The 27,084-nt window shown below is 46.1% G+C and overlaps 9 protein-coding genes and 1 non-coding gene across 10 annotated transcripts; 5 read left to right on the top strand and 5 right to left on the bottom strand.

Moving 5' to 3' along the window:
• Positions 1–754: 754 nt before the first annotated feature.
• On the top strand, positions 755–2,350 carry EDB93DRAFT_252358 (uncharacterized protein). Its single transcript, XM_041455861.1, has 2 exons — positions 755–1,089; positions 1,150–2,350. Exons 1-2 carry the CDS (start codon positions 1,024–1,026, stop codon positions 2,242–2,244), a joined length of 1,161 nt encoding a protein of 386 aa, XP_041308999.1. The 5' UTR covers positions 755–1,023; the 3' UTR covers positions 2,245–2,350.
• Positions 2,351–2,360: 10 nt separating this feature from the next.
• On the top strand, positions 2,361–2,433 carry EDB93DRAFT_t54. Its single transcript has one exon. It is a non-coding gene; the product is annotated as a tRNA-Thr (tRNA).
• A 3,700-nt stretch (positions 2,434–6,133) lies between these two features.
• Positions 6,134–8,066, bottom strand: EDB93DRAFT_1137221 (uncharacterized protein). The gene is made up of 6 exons (XM_041449188.1): positions 7,845–8,066; positions 7,321–7,787; positions 7,022–7,268; positions 6,677–6,967; positions 6,471–6,622; positions 6,134–6,421 (listed from the first exon to the last, which is right to left on the bottom strand). Exons 1-6 carry the CDS (start codon positions 7,959–7,961, stop codon positions 6,292–6,294), a joined length of 1,404 nt encoding a protein of 467 aa, XP_041309000.1. The 5' UTR covers positions 7,962–8,066; the 3' UTR covers positions 6,134–6,291.
• A 696-nt stretch (positions 8,067–8,762) lies between these two features.
• EDB93DRAFT_1137270 (major facilitator superfamily domain-containing protein) lies at positions 8,763–11,051 on the top strand. Its single transcript, XM_041449189.1, has 12 exons — positions 8,763–8,785; positions 8,875–8,995; positions 9,055–9,081; positions 9,137–9,269; positions 9,320–9,541; positions 9,596–9,945; positions 10,004–10,100; positions 10,150–10,342; positions 10,392–10,449; positions 10,506–10,609; positions 10,660–10,727; positions 10,786–11,051. The coding sequence occupies exons 2-12, from the start codon at positions 8,979–8,981 to the stop codon at positions 10,885–10,887; spliced, it is 1,371 nt and encodes a 456-aa protein (XP_041309001.1). The 5' UTR covers positions 8,763–8,785; positions 8,875–8,978; the 3' UTR covers positions 10,888–11,051.
• Positions 11,052–11,903: 852 nt separating this feature from the next.
• EDB93DRAFT_1336514 (uncharacterized protein) lies at positions 11,904–13,103 on the bottom strand (the record flags this gene model as incomplete). Its single annotated transcript, XM_041455334.1, has 3 exons — positions 11,904–12,543; positions 12,565–12,986; positions 13,038–13,103. 3 exons carry the CDS (start codon positions 13,101–13,103, stop codon positions 11,904–11,906), a joined length of 1,128 nt encoding a protein of 375 aa, XP_041309002.1.
• A 1,849-nt stretch (positions 13,104–14,952) lies between these two features.
• EDB93DRAFT_1273228 (glycoside hydrolase family 5 protein) lies at positions 14,953–17,563 on the top strand (the record flags this gene model as incomplete). Its single annotated transcript, XM_041454362.1, has 15 exons — positions 14,953–15,053; positions 15,107–15,138; positions 15,192–15,255; positions 15,315–15,438; positions 15,558–15,632; positions 15,682–15,782; positions 15,840–15,864; positions 15,921–16,068; positions 16,122–16,398; positions 16,450–16,542; positions 16,599–16,605; positions 16,654–16,699; positions 16,749–16,903; positions 16,958–17,019; positions 17,078–17,563. 15 exons carry the CDS (start codon positions 14,953–14,955, stop codon positions 17,190–17,192), a joined length of 1,425 nt encoding a protein of 474 aa, XP_041309003.1. The 3' UTR covers positions 17,193–17,563.
• Positions 17,564–19,678: 2,115 nt separating this feature from the next.
• Positions 19,679–20,110, bottom strand: EDB93DRAFT_1137289 (uncharacterized protein). Its single transcript, XM_041449190.1, has 2 exons — positions 20,017–20,110; positions 19,679–19,967 (listed from the first exon to the last, which is right to left on the bottom strand). Exons 1-2 carry the CDS (start codon positions 20,018–20,020, stop codon positions 19,753–19,755), a joined length of 219 nt encoding a protein of 72 aa, XP_041309004.1. The 5' UTR covers positions 20,021–20,110; the 3' UTR covers positions 19,679–19,752.
• Positions 20,111–20,877: 767 nt separating this feature from the next.
• On the top strand, positions 20,878–23,518 carry EDB93DRAFT_252711 (major facilitator superfamily domain-containing protein). The gene is made up of 17 exons (XM_041455862.1): positions 20,878–20,980; positions 21,046–21,326; positions 21,388–21,564; positions 21,611–21,637; positions 21,695–21,723; positions 21,776–21,824; positions 21,873–21,950; positions 22,003–22,087; positions 22,135–22,487; positions 22,541–22,637; positions 22,687–22,879; positions 22,943–23,000; positions 23,052–23,083; positions 23,144–23,161; positions 23,212–23,279; positions 23,349–23,424; positions 23,487–23,518. Exons 2-16 carry the CDS (start codon positions 21,196–21,198, stop codon positions 23,418–23,420), a joined length of 1,467 nt encoding a protein of 488 aa, XP_041309005.1. The 5' UTR covers positions 20,878–20,980; positions 21,046–21,195; the 3' UTR covers positions 23,421–23,424; positions 23,487–23,518.
• A 723-nt stretch (positions 23,519–24,241) lies between these two features.
• Positions 24,242–25,190, bottom strand: EDB93DRAFT_1137306 (uncharacterized protein; the record flags this gene model as incomplete). Its single annotated transcript, XM_041449191.1, has 1 exon — positions 24,242–25,190. The coding sequence occupies one exon, from the start codon at positions 25,188–25,190 to the stop codon at positions 24,414–24,416; it is 777 nt and encodes a 258-aa protein (XP_041309006.1). The 3' UTR covers positions 24,242–24,413.
• A 927-nt stretch (positions 25,191–26,117) lies between these two features.
• On the bottom strand, positions 26,118–26,566 carry EDB93DRAFT_1082909 (uncharacterized protein; the record flags this gene model as incomplete). Its single annotated transcript, XM_041445721.1, has 2 exons — positions 26,118–26,354; positions 26,405–26,566. Coding segments are annotated over 2 exons (399 nt in total), but the record flags the coding sequence as incomplete, so codon positions are not given.
• Positions 26,567–27,084: the final 518 nt, after the last annotated feature.

Genomic DNA, 27,084 nt, shown 5'->3' on the forward strand with positions numbered 1-27,084 from the left:
CAAGGGTTTCTACTTTGTCGCATGGATATTTTAACGCATGGAATTAACATAGCTGATAGACATAATGATATTGAAGTCGAATAATACGTTGCTACGTGGTCGAAAACGCAAACGACCGCTGCACGGTTGATGTCGGAGAAATTTGGCGGGTGATTCTCTGCGACTTATTTGGAAATCGGCTCTTATGTCATACCTTCATGCACTCAAACTTGCCTTGAACGTTCAACGACAACGATTACTACATTCCTACTCCTACTTCCTAAATATTCTAAAAACGACCAGTATACTCGTTCTTTTGAAGGAACACATTATCGATCATTCAATTCGGAGCCCGGAGATGCTCTTCAAATTGCTTTGTTTTAGTTGCACTTCCCATCATGAATCAACACCGATCCTACTGAGGATGACATATTGTTTGTGGCTTCACCAAGAACGCGACTCTCTTAAATTTGAAGTGCGTTATTATTAAGATTCAAGAATGTAGTTTAGGAGACGTGATTGGCGAATAGGTAATCGACCCTTCACTGCGTACGGTCACTAGGAATGTGGAGGCTCGGTACTCAGATGCGAAGGACACTCAAAGCCTGATATTTTGAGTACCTTCTTCACACCTTCTTTACACCTATCAAAACAAGTACAATAGGGCGAAATAAAGGTCTCAGCTCAACAAAGCTGCTCTATGACCTCCAGGTGTCGTCCACATAAGAAAACAAAAGGTTTCGGATGCGCCGACCCAGGATGTTGAGGCCACCGGCGAGCGAGATCACGGGCACACTTCCACAGATCTCACAGGCGCTTGCATCAACACATTTGTAATAATGTGATTCTTTCTATGTGGATGGCTGGTGCTTTGCCCAAGATACGCTATGAGACATCACAATTGCAAGGTGTGTTTGTTGTGGACTTGTGGTTTCTGAAGCGCCGTAGTTTAAATAGGACGCAACAGTCGGACGAACGCTAGAATTATTTCCTACTCTCAACATCCGTCTCCAACATTTCAACCTCCTTGAAGCTTGCGTTAACATGCAACAGTTTAACTCAAACGCCGATTCATCAGCAGTGTCAGACACCAGTGCCATGCAGGACATTGTAAGTGCTCTGTTTTTAGAGATGTTAGCGTCTGAATATAATAATAAACATTTACTTCAGCAGTCAGATGTAGTCATGCACGATATCTCAAGCCAAACGGGTGTCAGCTATCGTTACCGACAACTCGTCGAAGAGACCAGGATCGTGCAGTCTAACGATCCATATGGTGTATTTTCATCGGCTATTTGGCGCTTGCCCACGGAAATCCTCGCTCGAATTTTCCTATACTGCATCCCAGAAGAGGGAAACTGGGTGCCCTCACCAGATGTGGCCCCCTTGCAGTTGACAAGAGTATGTCAACGATGGCGGGAGATTGCTGTGGACATGCCAAGTCTATGGTGCAGGCTGCGATTGGAAGTCGGGGACGGTAACTGGCAACAGAGAGCTTTCTGCTATGACTCCTACCTCAAGCGATCTCGAGGAAGTAAGCTGTCGTTGACACTCGAGTGTCATAACAGTGACTGGATGGAGCTACAAAGTCTGCTTCAGCCATACGTCGATCAAATCTCGCGGCTGTCTGTTGGATTTTTCTCCGGCGCCGGCTCCTTGCCGATGGCAGACTTTCGCGGACTTTCGGAACTGGTTATATACACGGGCGGTGCTGCTACTGTACCAGCCGTTATGCACTCTATCGCGCAATTGCCGCCCACCATGCGTAGTCTCAAGCTAATGGACCTGTGGTGTGACCTTACGGTATTACACGCCGTCAAAGATCTCGGATGGGCCAGTCTCATAAATCTTGAGATCGTGGTTGACAAGCTAGATTCCTTCGTCCGCTTGCTTGCCCTGTGTCCCAACCTATCGTCTTTGACGATGATTGGAATGTTCACGAGGATTGAGACCTCGGAAGCATTCGCGCACCCCAAACTTCAATACTTGCGCATATCCGGACATTTGAATTTGGACTCGATCGTAGATCTTGGCTTATTTAACGCCGTCACGCTCCCCAATCTACGCGGAATCGAGGTTCGCAATATAGGCCAATGGCCTCACGAACAATTCAATGCGTTCGTGACACGGTCACAGTGTCCTCTGGAGGCCTTGATCTTTGGCGGTGGAGTGATGACCACGGATCAACAGTTGGCAGAATATGCTACGCTTTTTCCTTCCCTTTACTTAGTGAAAGATCCTACGCGTTCCAAATTTTACTTTTAACTTTGCTACTTATGTACATAGATGATAACGCCAATATGTAGTATAGCCTATACGTAGCCGCTGGTCGACTTGTAGTTCAAATGATATTATGTGCCCTCGTGTGCAACTTTTGTATGTCCCGTTTAGCTCAGTTGGTAGAGCGCGTCACTAGTAATGACGAGGTCAGTCGTTCAAGTCGGCTAATGGGAAATATTTTTGTTGTGTTTTTGCACTTTCATTTGCTGCGAGAGAGAGACTGTCTGTCCGAACGACACGAACACCACCCCAATCTGACGGCACACAGGTGTTGTTCACTTTCAGAAGCGTCTTAGCCAGATCCTAATCAGGAGCTGTCCCGCTGGCACTTGTTCCAGATCTTCAGCATGTTCAAGTGGCACGACCGTTGAGCATGTGAGCATGTTCACACGAGAGAGTCGATTAGAATTGAATAGACTGAGAATTCAGATGAAGTCCGAGCTCAATTTATTCGACGGGGAAAGATCGATTGCCCTACAAGTAGGTACACGAGGGTTTACGTACTGTGGGGTACGGAGTAAGATGTAGTATGAGAGAAAAGACAAGACGGGTCGGGAGAAAGGCAACAACGAGGATATTGGTTGCCATCACTGATATTCGACAATGGCTTTTGATGAGCGTTACATACGCCCTTCAGGTCCATTCAACGAGGAGACCATTCTTCAGGTGATGCAAGGCAGTAATCGTTTGATACGATTCCTACATTGAGTACTGAATTATATGACACGGAGCTGATGGCAGCGAAGAACTCACCCTCCGAGACGTTTTGTAGTCTAGCCTTTTGTTCGAGGTCGAGACGATCTGCGGCCGCGATAATGTCAGATACATGTCCCGGGACTGCAGCCACTGGGGCCGATGGTGCATCAGGATGTGGGGTACCCCGACTTGAGAAATGGGTTGGTACTCCGTGAGGTAGCTGCCGTGAAGAGGCACCGACGTGGCGTCCACGCCCACACTTGGAGTAGGGGTCCTGCAGTTGTTCAAGGACAGGCGGAGAGAACAGGAAGGGCGGGAATGACCATATTCAAGCTTTCGTTGAGTCCGCACCACGTAGTTAAAGGCATATACCTGCTTTCGTGTAGCCAACTCCTTAGCTTCTGCATCGACTAAGATATTCTTCCACCATACGCTCTTCGCGTAGGTACGATAGAGTTATGTGGGATCCGAGAAGCACGAGAATCGTCTTGGACACGACGTTGGCCAGGCTTAATTTCTGAGATGCATTCAAAGTTTTTCTACGCACCTGAAGGATTTTCACAAAGACTTCTTGAAGCACGTGCACGCCAATATTTGAGGCGCAGCCCCAAATAAGAAGATTCAGCCTGGCGCGCACTGCTTGGCCTTCATCGACATCCCCGCAAGGAACATTTCCGCACTTCGATTGCAACCACCGGACTTCATAATACAATTTATCGTAGTGCCACAAAACCCGTTGATGCAAATTCAACTTATTCGGATTCCTTGGACTATTAGTATATAATCAAGGGTCTCATGATACACTGCTTAGTAGCACTACTGCCGCTACAAAAATATCCGACTTCGATCACCCCTGCAGTACTACCTGCTTCCACTTGTGACTTCAAGTTTCTGTACTTGATTTCATACGATAACACTTACTACAGTCGGCCAAGGATGTATCAGCCTATTTCGGCGACACAAGCGCTGAATGGTGGTATATGTAGCGCCAACGTTATCGTTAGACTCCACCGGCAAAATCGCTACTTTCTGTCGCAAATTCCTTGAAGATGATCCTACTCTCAATTAATCCCAGTGGTTGGCTGGACAACGATACGTATCAGTTTGCCCACTATGTTTTATGTTCGTGAACTTACAGAGTAAATCCGATTCCGTTTGACTGACTGTGGTTTTACAGTGGCATCCTCAACTGCAATACTCTATGACTGGGGTGAGTAACACAGTGCTCATCGAGGCGATTATTGATATCCCGGTATCATTTAGCACTGACATTTCAACAAGAGGTAGGTTGATGAGTTGATGCCGTTACCAGAGCAGCCATCTCACCATTCAGAATGAACTTATAGGTTGAACTGATGTGGGTGAGTAGAATTCTAATCCCATATTACCAGCAGGACGAGACAACTAATCCGAGGCAGAGGGGACGCTGGTCTTGCATGACCCTTCTATATGTTATTGTATGTAGCCAATATTATGCGTTGTGACGCACTTGGCAAGTTATACATGCTAACTCCAGAATATTCTAGGTGCGCTACGCTGGAATACTATACTCGATGTATGTTCGCAAGCCAACAAGTCAGCGCTATACTAATAAGTCGTCTTTCACTATCAGTAACAACCTACTGCGTATGTCTCCTTACTCTGTTTATCATTTCTTTTGACCAGCAGCAAGCAGCGAGTATCCCTGGAGTTTCGATAACAGATATGGTAAGTATCCTGTACCAACACTTGCCTGTTATGCCCGTAGAATTGACTACATTTCTACTAAGGGGTGAGTGAGATGCTCGTTTTTGAGACATCAATATAACATATGAAATAGCTGTAAGTTCGGCCAAAGTATTTTGTCCCCTGAGACTCTTCAGTGACTGTATTTTTCAGGTACCGTATTTTTCCTGGTGCAAGTAGGGATATATTTCCTCATAAATACCATACTCGGCAGTGAGTTACTCCGTACTCTGCCAATATTCGACTGACATATCTTTCAAGTCATCATGATTGTTCGGTTACATGCCATGTATCAGAGATCCAGAAAAATCCTCGTTTTTCTCGGTGCAGTCTTTCCAACTCTTACAGCCGCCTGTGGACTACTGGCCGCATTAGCAATCCGCAATTTGTCTTGGGGTACATTTTGATTGTCACAAAAGACGTTAAATCATCAAGCTAATAGGATGAATTCCAGATCAGCTCGTCCTCTCTGGTACCCATCAATGTGTTCGCGAGGTTCAGAGAAGCAACCAACTTGAACTTCTGTTGGCTGGTGTTTGGATACTTCGCCTTGTGTGGGAGGTCATCGTACTCTGTCTTGCAATCTGGGTTGCTGTAAAACATTTCCGTGAAATGCGGCAGTTTACATCAGGATGGCCTACTGGGGACTGTTTCAAGGTGCTAATGGAAAGTCACGCGGTTTACTTTGCAACGTGAGCTTCCAATATTAACGTGATCGACCTTCTTTTGCTGACGTTTCACGTGTGCTAGCTTTGCTGCTGTTTCTTGTTTCAGCCTTGGATGTCTGTCTCCTAACATGATAGTAAGTATGCCGATCTCTGATTGGCGTCTTGTGTCTGACCACTCCTAATATTATCTACAGTACTCCTATTCTGTGGGAGCTCAAATTTACTATGCCATACTTCAAATCGCCATATTCGTGCAATTGTTCGTGCTGGGACCACGGCTCATCCTTAGCGTTCGAATATATCACGCTAAGGCCATTGACGCTGACCTAGGATGTATGAGCTCGATTGCTTTCAAATTCGAAGACTCGTTTGTAAGCTTTGCGACTAGCACTTGTAGTGTGTAGCACGAAATGATCCGGATGTTCGGATACTCTGCATGGACACGGACTATATTTTCTCGCTCGTATACGGTACTGGTTTGGTACCCGAAGTTGGGAGTGATAGGTGTATGCAGCCAATACTTAACGTCTACAATAGGGTATCGTCAATGGACAATATATACTGATCAAAGAATGGGTTGTATTACTAGGAATTAGCTGACTGGCATGCAGCCGAAATCATGCTTTCGCGCGAATGACTCCAAAAGTCTTGTAACACGACTAAGTCCTGGGAATCCTGGGTGCTCGATAGTATACTGTACGAGCCTGAACAGTTCGTTGGTATGAATGATTGCTTGCAAGTTTACTGTTTTCGGTGACCTCGCAACTGCCAGCCATTTAATGTTGTGAACGTACAAATCTAGCTGAACGGTTGAACGTTCAACTTTGAATCATAGAGTACTACTCTGATGGACATACATGTATATAAAAAACTGGCTAACTGATACGCAACGTGTCCCCGCACCTTGGTCTCAAGATAGTATAGCATATTAGATTAGGGTGACTCAAACAAAATCTACCAATGTAACCCGCCAAACAGTTTTTCGACACCTCGGATCCTGCGTAAAGCGACTTTGTACGCTTCTGATACAAAGTCTCCCCGAAAGCTCATCCCAATCCTGCACTATTCCAGTGCTCGCAGATGGAGCCGAGGTCTGTAAGTCAATAAGTGTACGACCTTCACGGTAGGTCATTTTCTGGGACTGCGCTTGTCTCGATAGCCATTTTCCAATGAGATATCGTCCCTTTCTGATTATGCAAGGGAGAACGCCAGAATATGCGCTTCGCTGACGACAAGCAGGGCCACTGTGAGCTCTGTGGACGTGGGGACTCAAACTGTAATATAAGGTGAATCACTTCTCGGATGCGGGGATGCGAAGCAAAGCTTACATCGTACTTCTCGATGAAGTGGGCATTGGGTTCTGAGGCATCGAGGTCAGGTCGTATGAATCGAATCTGGCCTTCGTACAAAGATACTATAGCTGCTTCATGAAACACTTTGACGAAGCGTCCGAAGGTCACAGCAGCAGGGCGAAGCTGCCAGAATGGCGTAAGCAATGGTGGTAGATTCGCATCGAAGTTGTTGGGTATAGTGGATGGAATGTTGTACGCAGCCATCAATCGCGTGCTGACGAGCAAGATGCACGGAACCCGACCAGACAGGCGTAAGTCGTACCGTATCTGTACAAATTCGTCGATATTCTCCAATTATATTATTTTCATCTTTGCACTTACGCGGAGTTTGCCGTCGTGTCCCTTTGGACAGTCAATTTCAACAGTCATATCCTTTCGAAAACTGTCGTAATTCTCATTTAGCTGCATGATGCGAAGGAAATGCCTCCTATCGGAGGTAATCCAGCCATAAACAACATAGTCTCCTGATGCTGCATAGTTCCGCACAAATACGTTGGTGCGAAAAATGAGGGGTATCGTGATTGAGGGTATCTTTGTATTCAAATGCACAATTCCGAAGGCATTGGATCTAGTTCGAGTTTGTGAATACGACGAATTAGAACCCTGAGAATACATCGCACCCGTCATTGCACTTGGTTCGTAGTAGCATAAGGTCGTCACCACGAGACGATTTATACGGAATGTCTTGGTCGAGGAAGGGTAGCCAGCACATCTCGCTCTGAACGGTCGTGGATGCAGCGGGAAATCCAGCTGCTGTGCTTGGTTTTATTAAGCACAGATTGGAGTGTCGAGAAGGGTTGGAATTTCGACAGTGAAAGAGCAAGAATAACCATTTCCCACCCGGAATAAATTTGAGACCTTGAAATACACCAGAGAAATCCAGCGGAAACGTGTAAAGACGCTTAGGGACAATGCTAGGCTGTGTCCATAGGTGGTCTAGTCGGGCAGCGGTTTTCAGCTGGTGACGAATGTCTTCCGCTGAGCATGAACGCAGATGGGGATAACATTGATCAAGGAAACGATGCTGAAAGAGGACGTCACGCCAGACATGTCGTAATGAAGCAAATTCGTGCAATGTTCGACATGTCTGTGAATGAAGCATGAAATGGTTCACAAAAAGAGTATTAATCTGCTACAGACTCACACTTCCGAGCCTCGTGATGTCCAGGACGGATAGATACCTCATAATCACAAGCCATACGTCGACCACGAACTTGGAGGGGCTGTAGACATCATGGTGACTGGTTGGTCTTACAAACATGGGTATCCAAGTGAGTGTTTGTGAGTAAAGAATCCGAAGTTGTGGAACACATGGTCCTGCTGGTCATTTCCGAGCTTATGCATTGCCTGAGCTGTGAGTAGTTCGAGGCCGGCGATCACGACATATGGCGTCACAAACTCTGGTTATATAATGTTTGTGCATGTTTGCTCCAACCAATTACAAATTGTTAACTCAGAACACTTGAAAGTTGGAACTCGCCTTTGACTAATTTACTGTCGCTCACCCTGCTCTTACCAGCGTTCTCTCATGAGGTCGACGCGAATTGTTGTACTTACTAGTACGCAATTGGGGATACAGGTTTTAGGAAGGTATTCTCCATTACTCTAGTTGATTCCGGCTCGAACTTCGTCATCTGAGCACCATCCCTCAGCTTCCTTCAGCTTCCTTTCAAGAACGGACGTTCATCGTGACTCTGTATATCTGATGAATAAATTTAAATCCTTCCTCGAACAGTCTTGGCATTAAGTAAGTTCTCTATCAGTGTGGCATATTAGTAGTTATTTCTATGCGTGCTACTGTCCATGTGACAAAGCGGATACTCAATCGTCTCCGCTGTCAAACACACAATCTGAATAATCATCTGCAGTCCTACGAGTATATCCCTGATAAGACAGTTGTCATCATGTCATCAGGTGTCTACTATCACGGGGATGGACCCTGAGAGACCCTGCGGGCTATTCTATGGACCGTCAAGGTTTTGTTGACGGGCTCCTATCATAGATGCAACAAGCTTTCTGCGGCCACATAGCCTCTTTAGCATGAGGCTCTCTCGCAGGGTCCGGCTCAAATATTGGTCTTAACCTGTAAGCCCAACATTTATTGGCACATTCCGTTCTACTCCCATTCGCTTCCTCGTCAATGAAGTCCGCAATTCATAATACATTCACGACAGACAAGAAAGAAGATGTTCTGAAAGAGCTAGAGCATCTACCGGCAGCTAATTTCCAAAGCGCTTGTTCAGAACCAGGCCCTCCGGATGGCGGGTTCCAGGCCTGGATGACTGTTTTTGGGTGGTAAGTTATGTCTCAAACGACATCCACATCCTGTGTCTAACAATCATGACGATGCCTAGTTTCCTCATGCAATTTTGTACTTTTGGGTTAGTTCTAGCTCCGTTCGTTCGAGGCATGTGAAAATTGACAGTATTTGGAAAGATATGTATCATCTTTTGGAGTTTACCAAGGTACCCAGCAGTCGCATGATATTTCACATCCAAAGTTGATAAACGACCTCGGAAGACTATTACACGCGAATTTATATGACCAACCAACCACCATCTGCAATATCGTAAGTGAATATGCGCTCGTATTGCAATTCTTGGTCTCACCCAGTGTCAGATGGATTGGTGCATTGACCTCGTTCCTCGCAGTAAATGTCACATTAATCTCGGGTCCGCTGTACGATCGAGGGTGGTTGTAAGTTGCTACATCTCTATGCATCGTCGGCTATCAATTTCCCGCAAAATTACTAATAGTTATCGACTGATGATCGTGGGGTCGCTGCTCCAATCACTGTCCTTGTTCGCTTTGTCCTTCGCGAAGCCTGGTCAGTTTTACTTGGTGAGCAGTCCGACCAATCTCGTCGTCGATGCACTACATAGACATTGTGACCAGGCGTTTATGGTTCAAGGTGTCCTTTCTGGGTTTGGGATGGGCCTAACGTACGGTCCTGGCGTCGCGGTCATCTCTCAACACTTCTCCAGAAAACGCACGTTGGTGATGTCTCTCGTCACATCTGGCTCACCGCTCGGCTCCATGATCCATCCGATTATGCTCAACCACCTTTTGAATGGTACTGTTGGCTTTGCAGGAGGCGTTCGCGCCAGCGCGGGCTTTGTCAGTGCTCTGTTATTGATCGCCTGTTTATGCATGCGCACAAGAGGATCGCCAGTACCGACTGTCGGTTATGCTGTGGTGGCGCGAAAATGCTCTCGCGAGGCTCTCTTCATCCTGATGACCGTTGGGTATGTTGCATCTTGCATACGACGAAAGAACTCTGTCTCGACAGCTGATCATGCCTAGGTCAACACTATTTCAGATCGGATTTTACTATCCTATATTTTACTTGCAGCTGGACTCTACCAAACATGGTATCGACAAAAATTTCTCGTTCTACTCCGTACGCCCAGGATTATTCTCTTTATTTGTTAATTCTAAACTCCCTTTAGCTTGTGATGATGAATGCAGCTTGTTTCATCGGACGCTGCATGACAGGAATAATTGCAGCGTATATTGGGGTATTGAACTTTACGATCGTATCCAGTGTCGCTTGCAGTGCCATCACAATATCCATGATAGCTCTGAGTGACGTAGCTAGCGTGGTTGTGTTAGGAGTTGCATATGGCTACTTTTCTGGAATTTGTATGTTTCAGACTGCAACTTGTGTAATTCCCGGCGCTGATTTTCCAAGTCATCGCGCTGATAGTCCCATTGGTGGCTGTATTAACGCCCGACTTGTCAGAGCTAGGGTTGGCTTCTTTTACATTTGCATTTGCATTCTGGTGATGCTGACCCTCATATGCAGAGCGCGGATGGGCATATGTTTTGCCTTCACTGGTATGTATCATCTAGCTCTATTCTCAGAACTCCTGACAGTGCGCGAATGCTCAGGCTTTGGAGGATTACTTGGTGAGTAGTCGCTTTTCGGTCTTTATCTGCCATTGAACCAATATTTTCAGGTGGCCCACTGTCGGGCGCTTTGCTTGGTTCTCAATATACATGGTGGATAGCGTCGCTCTTCAGTGGGGTGAGTACTTCACGCTATTTCTGCACTTGCTCGAGCCCTGTGCTGAAATTGCATCTAGTTGATCTCTCTCGTCGGAAGTTTGTTTTTTGTGGTGATGCGCCTGATGATATACCGCCGAGGAATAAGCGGTAGCCCATCCATAGCTGGCGGGGACACGTGAACCAGTTATTCCATTTGATTCTGTGAGGCTCATGCTGGATTGGAAAGAAGCGGAGACCTCTGGTCATCGACTTTCATTAGCACAATCGTGTCATTCCACTGTATATATACGCTATATTTGCACTATCTTCTCCTTATTTGCTCCTACACGAGGTATATTTTTCCCATAAGGGTTCTGAGATCCAGAACTGTCTGAGAAGCGTGAAAACCTTGGCAGCCATTGTGTAAACTAGTCTCAAAGGAAATGTTTGCACTTCTTACCGTCCAACACGAGCGGAAAGGATGAAAAGTAATACGTAGAATACGGTCGTTTTGGAGATTGTTGAGCAGTTGTACTTCGACGAATCGACGATGTAGGATTGTTAACCGTACTCGTGCATTTCTCACTGATCCCCTTTCGACCGAAATGTTGCATTAAGTATGGAGGCCATATGCAATTTACTAGTCAAGATGTCGACAGCCCGATTCAATGAACTAGTTTTCCAAATCTATGACCTGCAATTACGGTTGATGAGATCGAGCATAGTACTGCTCAGATTGAACATTTCCAAGATGTCGTGCTATTTTCACTACTAAATTTGTTCACGAACCTGGAAATCGGAGAGACGTGCCATCTGATTAGAGAGATGATATTAGATATGTTGTGAAGCCATATTATGTAGTTTATGTTCAAAAGACACGACACGATGTCATTGTTTGACACAAGGGGGCCAGGTGAAATTGACGCGGCACTGTAACAAATTCTAGGCCCATACAGATCTTTCAATCTTGCTTTCAATCCTCCGATATCCTCATTAATGATCAACAGATGAGTATCTGCCTGCGTACAGGCTCTATATAATGTTGTATTCACTTCTCACTAAATTTACATTCCTTGTCCTCAGTGCTCACACTACTAGCATGCATCTTGCACGTCAGTCCTGTATTGTTGCATACGAGGGCATAGAATATCATTTATACTACAAGTCGACCAGCGGCTACGTATAGGCTATACTACATATTGGCGTAATCATGTTATCATCTATGTATAGGAGTACCATAGTAGGTTCTGGAACTCCGCGTAGGATCTTTCACTAAGTAAAGGGAAGGAAAAAGTGTAGCGTATTCTGCCAACTGTCGATCCGTGATCATCACTCCACCGCCAAAGATCAGGGACTTCAGAGGACACTGTGACCGTGTCAAGAACGCCTTGAATTCTTCGTGAGGCCATGGGCCTATCTTGCGAACTTCGATTCCGCGTAGATTGGGAAGCGTGATGGCGTTGAATAAGCCAAAATCTACGATGTCCACATCCAAATAATCCGATTGCGCGGATAAGCGTAAGTATTGAAGTTTGGGGTGCACGAATGCTTCCGGGGTCTCAATCCTCGTGAACCATCCAGTCATCGTCAAAGACGATAGGTTGGGACACAGTTGAAGTAGGCGGACGAAGCAATCTAGGCCTTCTATTTCGATCTCGATATTTGTGAGACTGGCCCATCCGAGAGAGTTGACGCCAGGTAATAGCGCAAGGTGAAACAAGACATTTAGACAGAGACTACGCATGCTGGGCGGCAATTGCGCGATATAGCGCATAATATCTGTAGGAACATCACCGTTCGCCCATATAAGCAGCTCCGAAATTCCGCGAACGTCTGCTATCGCCAAGGAGTCGGCACTGGAGAAAGACAAAACATACCGGAGCAGGCTTTCTAGCTCCAAACAGTTAGTATGGTTAACACCATCGAGTAACAACGACAGCTTAGGTCCTCGCGGTTGCTTGAGGTAGAAGTCATAGGAGTTGACAGCTTTCTCTAGCCAGTTACTGGGCCCGACTTCCAATCGCAGCCTGCACCATAGATTCGGCATGTCCAAAGCAATCTCCCGCCATCGTTTACATACTCTTGTCAAGAGCAGGGGGGCCACATGTGGTGAGGGCGTACTGATTTCGTATACTGGCATGCAGTACAGGAAAATTTCAGCGAGGATTTCCTTGGGCAAGCGCCAAATAGCCGATGAAAATACACCATGTGGATTGTTGGACTGAACAACCCTGGCGTCTTCGACAAGTTGTCGGTGACGATAGCTAACAACTGTTTGGCTTGAGACATCATCTGACTGCTAAAGTGGATGTTTATTCGGACACAACACCTCTAGAAACAGAGCACTTACAATGTCCTGCATGGCACTGGTGTCTGACACTGCTGATGAATCGGTGTTTGAGTTAAACTGTTCCATGTTTACGCAAGCTTCAAGAAGGTTGAGAGGTTGGAGATGGAGGTTGAGAGTAGGAAATAATTCCAGCGTTCCTTCGACTGTTGCGTCCTATTTAAACTACGGCGCTTCAGAAACCACAAGTCCACAACAAACACACCTTGCGATTGTGATGTCTCATAGCGTATCTTGGGCAAAGCACCAGCCATCCACATAGAGAGAATCACATTATTACAAATGTGTTGATGCAAGCGCCTGTGAGATCTGTGGAAGTGTGCCCGTGATCTCGCTCGCCGGTGGCCTCAACATCCTGGGTCGGCACATCCGGAACCTTTTGTTCTCTTATGTGGACGACACCTGAAGGTCATAGAGCAGCTTTGTTGAGCTGAGACTTTTATTTCGCCCTATTGTACTTGTTTTGATAGTAGGTGTGACGAAGGTACTCAAAATACCAGGCTTTGAGTGTCCTTCGCATCTGAGTACAGAGCCTCCACATTACTAGTGACCATACGCATTGAAGGGTCGATTACCTATTCGTCAATCACGTCTCCTCCACTACATTCTTGAATCTTAATAATGACGCACTTCAAATTCAACAGAGTCACGTTCTTGGTCAAGCCGCAAACAATATGTCGTCCTCAGTAGCATCGGTCTGGACTCATGATGGGAAGTGCAACTAAAACAAAGCAACTTGAAGAGCATCTCCGGGCTCCGAATTGAATGGTTGATAATGTGTTCCTTCAAAAGAACGAGTATACTGGTCGTTTTCAGAATATTTAGGAAGTAGGCCAATGAGTAGGAATGTAGTAGTCATTGTCGTTGAACGACCCGCCGATCAGCAGGACGGATTGCGCTACAGACTGTTACAGGGTGCTACAGAGTGCTAAAGTTCAAGTTTGAGTGATCGTGGTAGTGTTCCGATTTGTTTTTCACTGATTCCCTTTTTTGATCATCGCGCCTGCAACTCGGATCCCAAGTCACTAAGTAACGTCCAGGCACAACGTTGAACCTTTCCCTCAATATGACACGCCCCAACCGCACAAGCCTTTACCATATGAATCACCCTCGACACGCAGCGCAAGATCCTTCCATGCGCGGTCCCCCTTCCTCCCAAGACAGTTCTGCGCATCTGCCGCAGGAGGTACTTTTTTGTCCGAAAGTTTTTCATTGCCGTATGACCGGAGGTGGCAGTTCAATCTGCAGCGCATATAATTCACTCGCGGCACTGAATTATTTTCCTTGTCTTTGTGGCCCAGCGTTCCTGTAACCATATGGATATGTAGTATTTGATACAGGCCCGGGCGCATGCAGTCACTGTTGCATGACTTGCATCGTTCAAAGGACGAGTCGGAGATTGGAAAAGGTAGAGGAAACTAGGTATAGTCATTATAATCATAATATATTGATAGCTTGACTGACTTTTGGGAGAAGAAGTATAGTATACGTGATACCGACAGCATGCTTTAATTTGAAAATATAAAATCTAGAAACCAGCCTTTGAGGTGCTTTCAGCTGGGAGCTACTAGGAGTCAATTCGCGCACCTTTCAAGTCAGTCATTACTACTACACCAAAGTCAGCTCACCTCCTTGAAGTCACGAAAAAGTATGACTCGCGATCAAGTAAACATCATGCTATTGCTGCCCACCTCAGAGTTGGTCCACGTCACTATCGCACGACCATTAGGCGTCAGGAGCGGCGAGTCGGACTATGTTTGATGCGAGGCCTGAAGGTCAACACGAAAGTCGGATTACCGAAATTTTGCGACAATGAGTCAGCCCGACCTGCCACGTCGCCTGGACCAGACATAAATTGAAATGTCTTCGAAGCTGGTTTTGGACACCTTAAATCATATTTTCTCTCCTAGACTAATAAATGAAACGTATCCTGGCAGGTTTGGTGCTCTCGAGCATGCTTGTTGCCCATGCATGCGCTGGGCAAGCAACCCCCATTTATGGTGTTAATTTGGGTTCATGGTAAGTGTTATTCTACGCCTCTGACAAACTGTTTGACTGAACTGGTAACGCAGGTTAGTCCTAGAGCCATGGATGCTTCCTCAAGGTGATAAACCCATGAACTTTGCAAATGCGTGTTCACTGAACAAGTTTCTTTAGGGTGGTTGGATATGGGTGGACAGTCATGCGCTCAAAATTGTTCGACATGCATTTCAACTGAGTCGTACGTTCCAATTCCACACCGTTTGTATGTGAAATTTAATTTATTCTGCGATATCCTAGGTCATTTGCAAAGGCATATCCCGACACCGTCGACACTACATTCGCTAAACACTGGGACACGTGGTTTACACAGGACGATGTCAATACGCTGAAGGCGGCCGGTATTAACACCGTCAGGGTTCCTGTGAGTCAATTGTGAAGTCATTGCGAACTTGGCCAAACTAATGTCAGACGGTTTGATCTGCTATGCCTTTTTTTCATCCCGTGAAAACTTCCATGCGTATGCGTCGCGTTCATTCATAGCTGGGATATTGGATTGTGGAGGCCTTGGTCGATAGGTCGCACGAATCATACCCTCGGGGCGGTCTCAATTATTTGGTTAGAAGTTCTGCTGCAGTTTGATACTCAGTTAAACTCGAGCGTGTAGCGCCGGGGCTTGGGCTGGCTGAAAGATGCCGGGATCCAAGCGATCCTGGATCACCACGCATTACCCGGGGTTCAAACACCCGGGCAAATGTTCACTGGGAAGTGAGTTCCCATTTATTTGTATTGCTATCCCTTCCGTATTAAGATTATTTTTACCAGTTGCACTAGCGAGGTTCAATTCTACGTGAGCCATTTTGCAGCCGGTAAAATTAATGATCACAAATCCTTACATAAATACAGACTCCATACAACTATCACCGTGCACTGGTGTGGACAGCGGTCATGACTGCGCTTTCTCACCTGGACCCTGATTTTGGAAGTGTCTTTGCAATCGAGGCAATCAATGAACCCATTATGAACGCGACTAAAACACCTAACTATGGCACCTGTATGTACCACTGATCATTCTTTAATTTATGCCCTTCCTGAACCTTCGTACAGTCCAAAAGAACTTCGTCCAGGTAATTCGTGCAGTCGAGCTCATACTCGGAATATTTGTGCCGTCGTCCGGTTTATCGTTGTCGGTATCACCGTCCGTCTCAACCAACTTCACTGCTGCATTGAGTGCAACGTCTTCAGCAAGTATATTCCCGGTGGAGGTGCAAGCGGCACTTTTAGACGCTGTTCCGATTTTACTAGAGATTGGAGTAGAGTGCGGTTTGCAGGCCATATTCGAAACATCGCCCTTCAAGCCATCTCGTACTTCATTGGTGGCGAAGTGAGTTCACCACAGGTCCTTGTTAGGATACATTGACAATGACATCCATAGCTTTATGGATGTGAACTGGCAGTACGATAACCCCTCTAACCCAGCTGACGTGGCGATTGGCCCCCAAGCTTACGACAACCACTTATATTACTCGTGAGTACACAGTTGGCTGCATTAAATTCCTGTGGTTTCTTAATACCTCTCTACAGGTTTGGCGTATGTTGTGTACACTTAGCTTATTGCTTCGCGTTGACACCTTTATAGGGAGTTGCAGATGCTGACCCGAAGTCTTACATGACCAGTATCTGCAGTGCGTCTTCTTCCTTAGTTTGGCAACGATCTACTCACTTTTGGTAAAGATCTTCAACGTGTCCAGGCCGACGCAAAGGTTGGCGACTCTCCACTCTGGTTCGGAGAGTGGGGACTTCCGACACAGTTCAATGCCACGGACGAGTTCCTCTACAAGTGGGCTGACGCACAGAAGTTGACATATAGTAAGAGTGCTGGGTGGATTGTACGTGCCCCTTTGCGTTTGGTCCAACACGTTGCTCAAAGAAGATTACGTCAGTACTGGAATTTCAAAACTGAGATATCAACCCTTACCAATGGGAATGCACTTGCAAGGCAATGGTTAGTCCAGGGCATCCTGGAGCGCTTTATGAAAGCTCTGACGCGGCCGACTATGTAGGTCTTACCTTGAGGGGTTAAAGCTCGGGTTCTTCACCCAGGACCCCGCGGCGCTCCACGATCCGAACGTGTGCGCCCCATACATAAACAGCACCACTCATAGCACTAGTTCATGATGTGCGTTCTTGGAAACTAAGTAAGCGATAGAGCAGAGCCCACCTACATTCATTTCTCCTGGCCCACCATTCTTTTGTTGACGTTCATTATTGATTCCTTAGAATAATTAGTGCTATGTAGTTGTAACGGTGTCACCGCTTGGATAAACTGTTAAGTGATTGCCTCATTGTTACTCATATTGATACTGTCTTGACACCCTTTGAACCACGTTCCTTAACTTTCGTTCCTTACTATCGATCGTAATATACACCTTCGGCCGGCCGAGTCCTCAGTTACACGATCCTTTCCTTTATTTCTAGCTCTTCGAGAGCACGTAGACATTACCTTATATACAGCTCGTAGCGTTGTGTTACAGTAGTGTAGTTTGGACCCTCAGAATTCAGACTTTGAAACTGTCATTTAGTTTGAACACGCTCTTCTCTATTGTGCCGTTGTCTTCGAGCCTAACAAGCTAAATAGTCAACGTCACAGTAGTTTTTCTAGGTTTGCTATTCTAATAGAGTCAGCCTCAGTTAAACATAGGCTCGCCAGTCTAGTACTTAGCGTGAAGTCATAAAAGTACGTCTATATGCATGGCACAATTGATGAGATGGTTGAAATTGATGGAGGCCGGGAATCTGAGCAAAAATCGGGAATATGAACATTGTAGTACTTGAATATTACTCCAGAGCAATATTGCCTTAAGTACCTTCTTGGGCCCATGTTTGTAGAGCTATGTGTATGCGTTGAATACTATTACATCGTGCGCTGGAATGGATGCGAATGTAACACAAAAATGCTGTATGTTGAAAGTGTACCGCAAAGGCCAAACGCATATGGTCAGAGGCCAATCGGATAATGACTAAGAGCGGGCCAGACAAGACATTTGAATTTGTCAATGCAGTACCTATGCAGCTAGGTACAGTTTACTATTCTGGGAGAACGAGTGACTTTATTCGAGCTGTGAGTGCAATGTTTTCTGGTGCACATTGCGTCGACAAATCACTAATGAGTCGCGCGTCAGTATCAATGGCCATACTCAAAGCAAATATATGTATATGACTCACTGAGCACCACCCCTCAAAGCTCTGTCATGCAGGTGAATCATGTTATCAAGTCCAGGACAATTACTCGATACTCACACAAGTGCTCAAAGTGCAAAATCTAGATGAGCAGTCCGAGTCTTTCTTGCAATATTCGGGACAGCTGAGATCGTCAGTCGCAGTTCCATCACTAGTAGTAGTGGGCATGGCAGAGCTTGATGATACTAAAGCAGCAATGACAGCGAGGACAATTGCAGAGGAGAAATGCATTGTTTGCGACTCGTGTGTGTGGGATCAGTGATTCCTGAAGGCGATAGTAGGAAGACAGTTGACTTCTATATTGTTCTCTGGAATTACTGTTGCGTGGATGGCAAAACTTTTCCGTCCTGAGAATGTGGCAAAAAACCCGCACCAGTTCTGCCAGCGTAGATTAGTTCTGCCCGGCACGCCTTAGCATCACTACTAAACCTCATTTACTTTACCGTTTATACGACATCTCGAAATTCTTTGGAAGGGAGAGACGCACCGTAGATAGAAAGATGGCTGTTATTAAGACAAGTCGAAAGTTGTGCGTGAGCTGTAACTTGAATTGTTTTTCACGTCCCCGGAACCTATCATAAACTTGACCCTAGATATTCCATGAGCCTGGCTTTCATGGCGATTGTGTGCCTGTCACTGTGTGCATGTGGCCAATAATCTCGCTGCAAAATCAAGACATGATTCAAAGATGCCTAAGGTGTGGCTGGAAAAACTGATTGGAACAATTTTTCCGCTCACATGAGTCACGGCATCTATCTAGATCTCGTTGAGAAAAAAACTCGAAAGTAGAAAGTAGGAGGGAGCTGCAGGTGTGTTTTTGATTTTGACACTCACAACCATCAGTTATAATGCCACCCGCGCGAGAAGGACGCGATAATCGAATGCACGACAAGATACACCGTGCACTGAAAACTATAGTGTTGGACCTGCTTGAGAGGATGTAGTGCAGCGCATATTGCATTGAATCCTTTGGAAATTGGGAAGCTGCTTACGATAGTGCTTTGGCGAACGGAGGACAATGTCACCCTGCCTCTGTCCTGAGTGAGTCACGGCGATACCAAGCACGATGATCGATTTCTACCTTTCAACGCAAAGTGCCGGTGTAGAAATTGTAAGTTGTCACGAAAAGCTAATGTGATTATGTAATTCCTGCTCTCCAGTAACTTGAATCTCGCTTCTGTTCTGTTGACAGCTGCGTGCCGTAGAAAACATGCTGTCACGGTGTTCCGTCCTTTTATAATCCTTCAAAAATTGACTCAGGTACTGTACTAGCGTTTCGTTCTGGTTTCGTTAATTCTAGCACGCACACATCTGATTCTGAGTGATCATCCTTCAGCCATCATCATAGCTTGTCGTCGACATGTCACATCTGAGTCTTCAAGCTAATCAGAATCTGATTCTCACTTATATTTGACGTCATCTTTCCCAACTCTTCCACAAGAGAATTCTGTTCCCAGCACTGAGCTCTTGAAAGATAATGACAACAAGATGAAGAGTTTTAAACGTTCACGATCCGAGTCGAAAGTCGTTGTGTTATATCGCACATATATGAACTCAATCTCGCGTTTCCAGGCAAAAAAGGATAAGGGAGCATATGGAGCACTGATGATCTGAATGCCTGACAATGTATGTATTGTTTAGTGAGGAGCCAAACAACCCAGGACACACCCAGGACCAGTGAGAATTGTGGAGTGCAACAAGTCGTCGTTACTGGTATGTGATATCTATTTCCGCTCAGCTCGTATTGACGATTTCCTCAAAGTCATTCGCGCAACCGATCTCACTCTTGGTCTCCGACGTATCCCCACTGGTTTCCACGTGGCGGTTGAGGCTGGCGGCGCCAAATATCAGACAAGCAATAAATATGTACACATAGACGAGGCTGTCATCGAATGGCACGAGGGCGTTCTTCTGTAAGTTATTCTTGACCCTGTCTGTCCTGGGGTATTGAAATGACTCTAGGCCGTGCGAGCCATCTTCTAAAGTTCGGGTCAGCATATATGCCTCATTTGAATTGGGTCCCATGCTCTGTCATGGAGAACTCCTGCGTACATTCGACATCTTCGTCAGAGAATTGCTGGATCGCAGCGAAAAATCGCATGGTCAGTGTTGTTTATTTCAGATAGCACCTGACAGATGCTAACGCCATAATCTTTCAGCCAAGGCAGGAGGAAGTATCCGCCCATGATCCGTGCATATTGGGCATACCGTGAAAGAAGGTGCCCGCTGCTCGATATCCTTCTACGACACAATGTTTTTTTACTTCGGAACTGAGTTAAGTAAGTAATATTTTCATGGTTGTTAAAATGGAATTTATTGTTCAATTCTAGGACTATATGTGGTCAATCTTCTAGCCACTGAATGACTGCCGGTGTGTGCAAATCCGAATCCAATTCGGTATCAGCTGACGGACCTCGTAATCTTTTTACGCAGTTCAACTCCTCAAACACGTTCGCGACATTTCAAATCGTCACGCACACGATCTTCGTTACTCGCACGCATTTACAGTTTTGCAACATCGTTCAGGTAGGCGACTTATCTGAGTCTGGAACCACATCACACTCTCAGTTGACACAAATTGAACTTCACGCTCAGACCAGCCCAACACATACAGGTCGTGCCTCTGACTCTTCCGAGCCAATGAAGCTGGAAAAAACACAATTGCGATCGGAGTTGGCGGACTTGGCGGCGATATCGAATAGTGGGAAAAACAAAGTCGAAGGCAGGTGCGAAGTCTTCTGGCCTATTATGGATACGTGACACGAGCGCGGCTGTCGGGCTTTCCATACAGTACTGTCCAACTCGACCTTAAGCGGCACACATAGTATGGCTCCGACAACGACAACAATAATATCAACACTTCAAACAACTTTCACACTCCCGCTCATCACAGCAGGGTTGCTTTCACCATGGACTAGTGCGTTCCGCCTTGGGATCAACAATGGCTATTGTTATCAGGCCTTCCTTTTTTCCATACCACGGCCCGAAAGAATTTCTGTTTGCAAATTTTATGTTGATGTCTCCATATTGCATTATCGCCCGACTCGACGGACATAGTAGGGTCGTGATAAGGTGTGTGCATACAAATACCCAAGCACTCTCCTTGCTCTCATCGTTAGCTCTCTGAACCTAGAATGGCAGCCGATTGTGAACCTCAAAGTATTCAGATAGAAGGGGCCGCCCTCCAAGAGGATAAAGAGGGCTTAGAGACATTTGAAGTTTGTCGAGTATCCAAGAACTGTGACCATCCCTCAAGCACGCACGAGCTTCCTGAAGGTGGTCTGGCAGCTTGGGCCACTGCTTTTGGAGCGTAAGAAGACAAACTCTTTGAGATGGCTTTTACTCATTCTACACAGATTTTTGGTACAGTTTTGCTCGTTTGGGTGAGTATGTTGCACGTGTTGGCGGAAAATGGCTCTCCGACTAAGTCAGGTCAACAGGTATATAACTTCATTTGGTGTCTATCAAGGTATTTCTGCAGATGAAGGCGAGCATGGAGTATTCAATATATTGCACTTCAGACTTCTATACCCAACATTATTTGACAAATGAGACGTCGTCTGCTATATCGTGAGTTTCTAGTTGTATTTTCATGGCGGGCATCCATGAGACTTGTAGATGGATCGGGAGCACGAGCGCGTCACTGCTCATGATCGTGGGCCTCGTGGCAGGTTTTCTGTACGACCAAGGATATTTGTGAGTGTAGACCTCTTGGAAGTTCTCCACGATACTCAGCGAGCTTCACTAGTTACCATCTCATGATCGCCGGATCGTTCTTGCAGAGTTTTTCTCTATTTATGTTGTCTTTGTCAAAACCCGACCACTACTACCAAGTAACGTTGCCTGGCTTTATAATCTTGTTTTGTTTTGACTCAGCCAGATCTTTCTCTGTCAAGGCTTAGGCTTGGGGATCGCGTCGGGGCTCTTGTATGTCCCTAGCATGGCTGTCATTTCACATCACTTTCAACGGAGGCGCACATTGGTTATGACATTTGTTGCTGCGGGTTCATCGCTAGGTGCCATCATTCATCCGATCATGCTCAATAACCTCCTTGACGGACCCCTCGGCTTTGCCAGTAGCATCCGTGTGAGCGCAGGGTTGATTAGCTCACTCCTCTTAATTGCATGTCTGTGCATGCGAACTCGCCTTGATTCACCAGCGACACCGGTGAACTACATTGTGGTAGCTAGAAAATGCATTTATGATGTACCGTTCATGCTCCTGATAGTAGGGTAAGACCTGCAACATACCTTCTCTCAAGTTCTTCCAAATAATCATCTTGCAGGGGCTTTCTTCTTCGGGTCGGTTTCTACTACCCATTATTCTTCTTTCAACTGGATTCTATCAAACATGGTATCAGCGTTGAATTTTCGTTTTACTCTGTGAGTTTCAGTACTACCCAAGTCATTCGTGTCCTGACAAAGTCTCCAGCTAGTGATTCTCAATGGGTCCAATTGCATAGGACGATTCACGTCGGGATTCATTGAGGCATTCACAGGGGTTCTAAATTTAACCATAATATCGTCATTTTCGTGCGGTATCCTCATTTTGGGGATGATCGGGTTGAGTAGCCTGGCTGGTGTCGTTGTGCTTGGCGTTCTTTATGGCTATGTTTCAGGTTTGAGTAAGTAATTTTTTCACCTTTCATCGGTATGGAAGTTGCAGATGAATTCATCATTGCATGTAGATGTTGCAATGGCGGCACCACTCGTGGCTACTTTAACGCCTGACCTCTCTGAGCTTGGGCAAGTGATTATTTATATTTGAACGTACGAACCGTCTTATGTGGATCATAGTGCACGGATGGGTATCTGTCTCTTTATTTCTGGTGAATATCATCATTCCTATTATTTCCATGTTAACCAAACTTGTCGCGCTCATTGCATAGGACTCGGAGGTTTGATTGGTGAGTGCAATGGTGTCGGTTATAGCTTCAAATCCTAATTTTTTATCCAGGAACACCCATATGTGGCGCTCTGTTGACATCTAATTATACCTGGTGGATACCGGGTCTGTTCTCCGGGGTGAGTCGATCGTTACTACCATTTTCTCCAGAGTTCACGCTGACTGCAATTAAATTAACTACATAACAGATCGTTTCACTGGCTGGTTCCATAATGTTTCTCATCATGCGATATTTGTTTCTCAGAAGGCGTGTGTCCTAGGTAGGTCTTCGTCTGGCTCGTGGCTGCCGAAGACGAAGACTTATCCCTCTTCTTGTACTTGGCCAGCAACGCTGGGAGTAGTAGGGCCTTTCCGTAATGTTCATTATAGGATGTATTCTCGAAAATCTTTTTGCATTGCTCGATTGTCATGAGGATGTTAAAGGAACGGGTCTGTAGAACTTCTTTCGATCGGATTCCGCTACGCAAGCAGAGCAGGGGACCTGAAGTGATTTACCGCATGTGGCTTTTGGTTGTGAGTCAGTGATTGATAATTCCATCAATCTAATTTGAAGTTTCCCCCACGTTCGCCTCAAATTTCTCCGGCGTTGGACGCCAGATTAGCATGAAATATTTCACAAGCTTGTCTGCTAGATATGCGCTGGCGCATCGCCAGTAGCAACGATGGAAGATAGTTGAATGGTAATGGTTGCATCACATTTTCAAATGCGATGTCATTCTTGTCATTCTATATTACAGCTTCCAGTTCTCAGATCCTCCCAGGGATACCTATGGTGAGGAGGAAAAACATTCGTTGTTCGTGATAAAGGCTGTTGTATTGGCTTCAACGCGGCTGAAACCATTAGGACCCCCAGCTTCTCAGCTAACTCTGAGCCGTCGGAAGTTTTGGACACCACGCGGTGTCAGAGAATCAACTGCTTCTTTTCATATACCACCCTTGATATCTTGAAAATGAGTTCGCAACCTCAAAACGAATTGCACAAGGCTGATGGCAGCACCCGTGCCAGTGAGATCAAACACCCCCAACAAGAGATTTATATAAGGTAGCATCTAGATTGATTTCGGACGTCCCTCTTCCATGCTTTTTCTGCACACGAACGCAAGAGCTGGCTTGGATTTCTCAAAATGAATGACCGAGTTACGTCTGTATCGAGTGATATAAGTACAACGAAAGATAAGTCTGCATAGGAGAGTGATACTGTACATAGTCTAACTAACTGATACTCAACTTGCATGTGATGAACGTTAATTATTTCACAGTGCATCCCGTAGGCGTTTCATTTTCAACTTTGCTTCACCATCACCGAACGCCAAGGATATCCGATTCACCGGTAGAACGAGACTCTTCGTGTCATAAAAAGCAGTCGGTGTTTTCAGGAGATCGAGAGTGTAAGTGACCATGTCAGGCAATGCCTCGACTGCTTCTTCTTCAAGGTGGAGGACATTCGAATCCATCGCACACCATGCTCCTTTGATCAGATTCCAGCATACTCTCTCGGATATATTATGCGGCAAACTTGGTGGAGTAGGAACCGCGGCCCCCGAGGCATTCATCCGGATCAATGTGCCTGCAAGATAGTAAGGGTGAGATGTGACGGACAAGTCCGCATTTCCGATGACGTGGTCTAGCAGATATATGCATCGATCTATGTGACCGGCTCTCTTTAACTGAGCGCGCCAATCACTTTGTTTCGCCAGAGCAAAAATTAGTCGCAGATAGCAGCCGTCACGTCTGGGATCAAATACGGTGTCCGGTTTATCATCAAATTTCTGTGGTGAGCCAGGTTTGGTTGCGGTGGATAGAGCTGGCGCGAGTTTCGTTAATAATTTCTCCCGGAATTCTCCCTTCTCCTGCTCAACTACCTCGACTAGTTTGGACCGGGCATCGAATAGGGCACGAAGGGCTGCGTGACGAAGCCGGGATGATGTATCTGCTTCTAAGGCGAAGATGAGGGTGTCAAGGTAATTGTCTCGTCTGGTGACGCTTCCAAGACCCCGCATGGCACTCAATGCGAGCAGCGCATCTGCCATGGCATCGAAGTCCCTCGTTCCATGGAAATGTACCAAGAAGTCCACGATCCAATCAAAATCTTCTGTAGGACGAAGGCTATCCTTCCAGTCGAAGACACCATCCCAGATCAATGCATCATCGGTTGGTTTCAAAAATCCTTCGCAGCCAGTCACGATCGCGAGTCGCAAGGCAATGCGTGCTTCATCTTCATGAACTTGCTCTCGAGTTGTGGTGTACTTGAAAAAAGCTTTTTTACACATCTCAAGTCCCCAGGGAAGACTGAGATTACGCCATTGAGACCAATCATCAGAGTGTATGAAATGCGAGGGAATGTCGATATCTTTGGAGACATTGCATGTAAGATAGTGCAAGGCTCTCCCGCACACTAGGGCTCTTTGGCGTGCCGAAGGATTGGCCAGGGCATCAGCATGAAAGCACTCTGCGAAACTGTATGGCAATTTTGAGCGTGCAGCTGCTTTGTACACATCAGGGGTCCATTTGATGGTCGGCAGCAGCCACGCAGCTGAAGTGATTACCTCTGGATCTGTGCAAGTGTCGAATATCCAACGCATTGATAGTGCCAGAGAGAGCGTCTTTTGACTCTCCTCACTCCCTTTCTTTCCCACGACTTGGACTCGGAAGAAGCTCGAAACGGAGCGAAAGAATATTGAAGCAGGGGTTTGAAAGGGACATTGCGGGAATTTCAAGGAGGCGAAGACAATGAAGATGTAAAAAGATAAGCCGATCGCCATCAATATGATACCAGCGATTGCGGTAGCTCCCTGACGATTCCATACGAAGGCTGAGAGAGCAATCCCAAATAGAAGGAACGAGATTTGCAGTAACATGAGAAATGACAATAGCACAGCCTGGAAGTGCCATGCTTTCAAACCGTCTAATTTTTGTTGTCTGTCCTCTCCATGAGCGTTTAATTGGTAATAGCTGAGCCACTGTTTTCCGAGGACAGCCCCAAAAGCTGCCAGAAGGTTGAGCGACAATGCAACATATGCAAAGGTCTGGAACCAAATGGTATTTGGCGGATTTGCTGCTGAGGCAGCGAGAGGAGATATGGTGATATTGGTATTGAAGGATGTGTTCTGAACGAGCTGCCACAACAAGGGGGTCATGGGGTCGGGTTGCATGGCAATAATGAAGGCGGTATTGACAGCGGAAAAGAGACCAGACTGAGATCTTCTTAGCCAAATACATGCTCCAAAATTGTTCGATAGCTTACAGAAATGAGTATGATGTCCATATCCCTGCCATTCCGCTCTAAAAAAGTGCAATCGTGCTCTTTTGCAGCCTTCTTATAAGATGTCCAAAACCTGTCGATTATGAACTCATTGTTCTGTGGCAGCTCTTGAAATAAGGAATCTTGCTTGAGCGTTGTAGCCATCCGTACGGGAGAATCGCGTTATTATCCGCAAGCGTTGGTAGAACGGTAGACAAATCACGAAAGAGACGAAGGCCGCTGAGTGGTTTGCAAAAGCAGCCAGCATGCATATCAATGCGCTGCGGCCGCGGCTCGGTAGGTTCAATAGGCCGTAGTGCGGTTTCTGATCGAACCGATGACGCTCAAGAACCAGACATGCAGGTACTCTGTTACGCCCTGGCATAAATTTTCACCCTCATTGATGTTGTCGAGCGCTCTTCACACTCCCTCGTGGCAGATTGGCATCACAGATAAGGACGGACTCGGACTAGGAAGTTGCATTGATAAGGTCACAGGCCGCCGAATGTACGGATCCTAAAAACGAGGCTTCAATGAGGATGAAGGTGGGGTCGTTCAAAGGTAAAACCCGGGGCGCCGTAGGTTACTAGGGTCCGGGCTGATATTTTTGAGGAAGTGCTATGCAGGTCCAGTCGCAGATGTTATGGAATATCCGATACTCTAGGCCCTGGCTAACATATAGA

The sequence above is a fragment of the Suillus bovinus genome (assembly GCF_016758785.1).
Source record: "Suillus bovinus strain UH-Sbo-P2 chromosome Unknown EDB93scaffold_18, whole genome shotgun sequence".
Lineage (NCBI taxonomy): Eukaryota > Fungi > Basidiomycota > Agaricomycetes > Boletales > Suillaceae > Suillus > Suillus bovinus.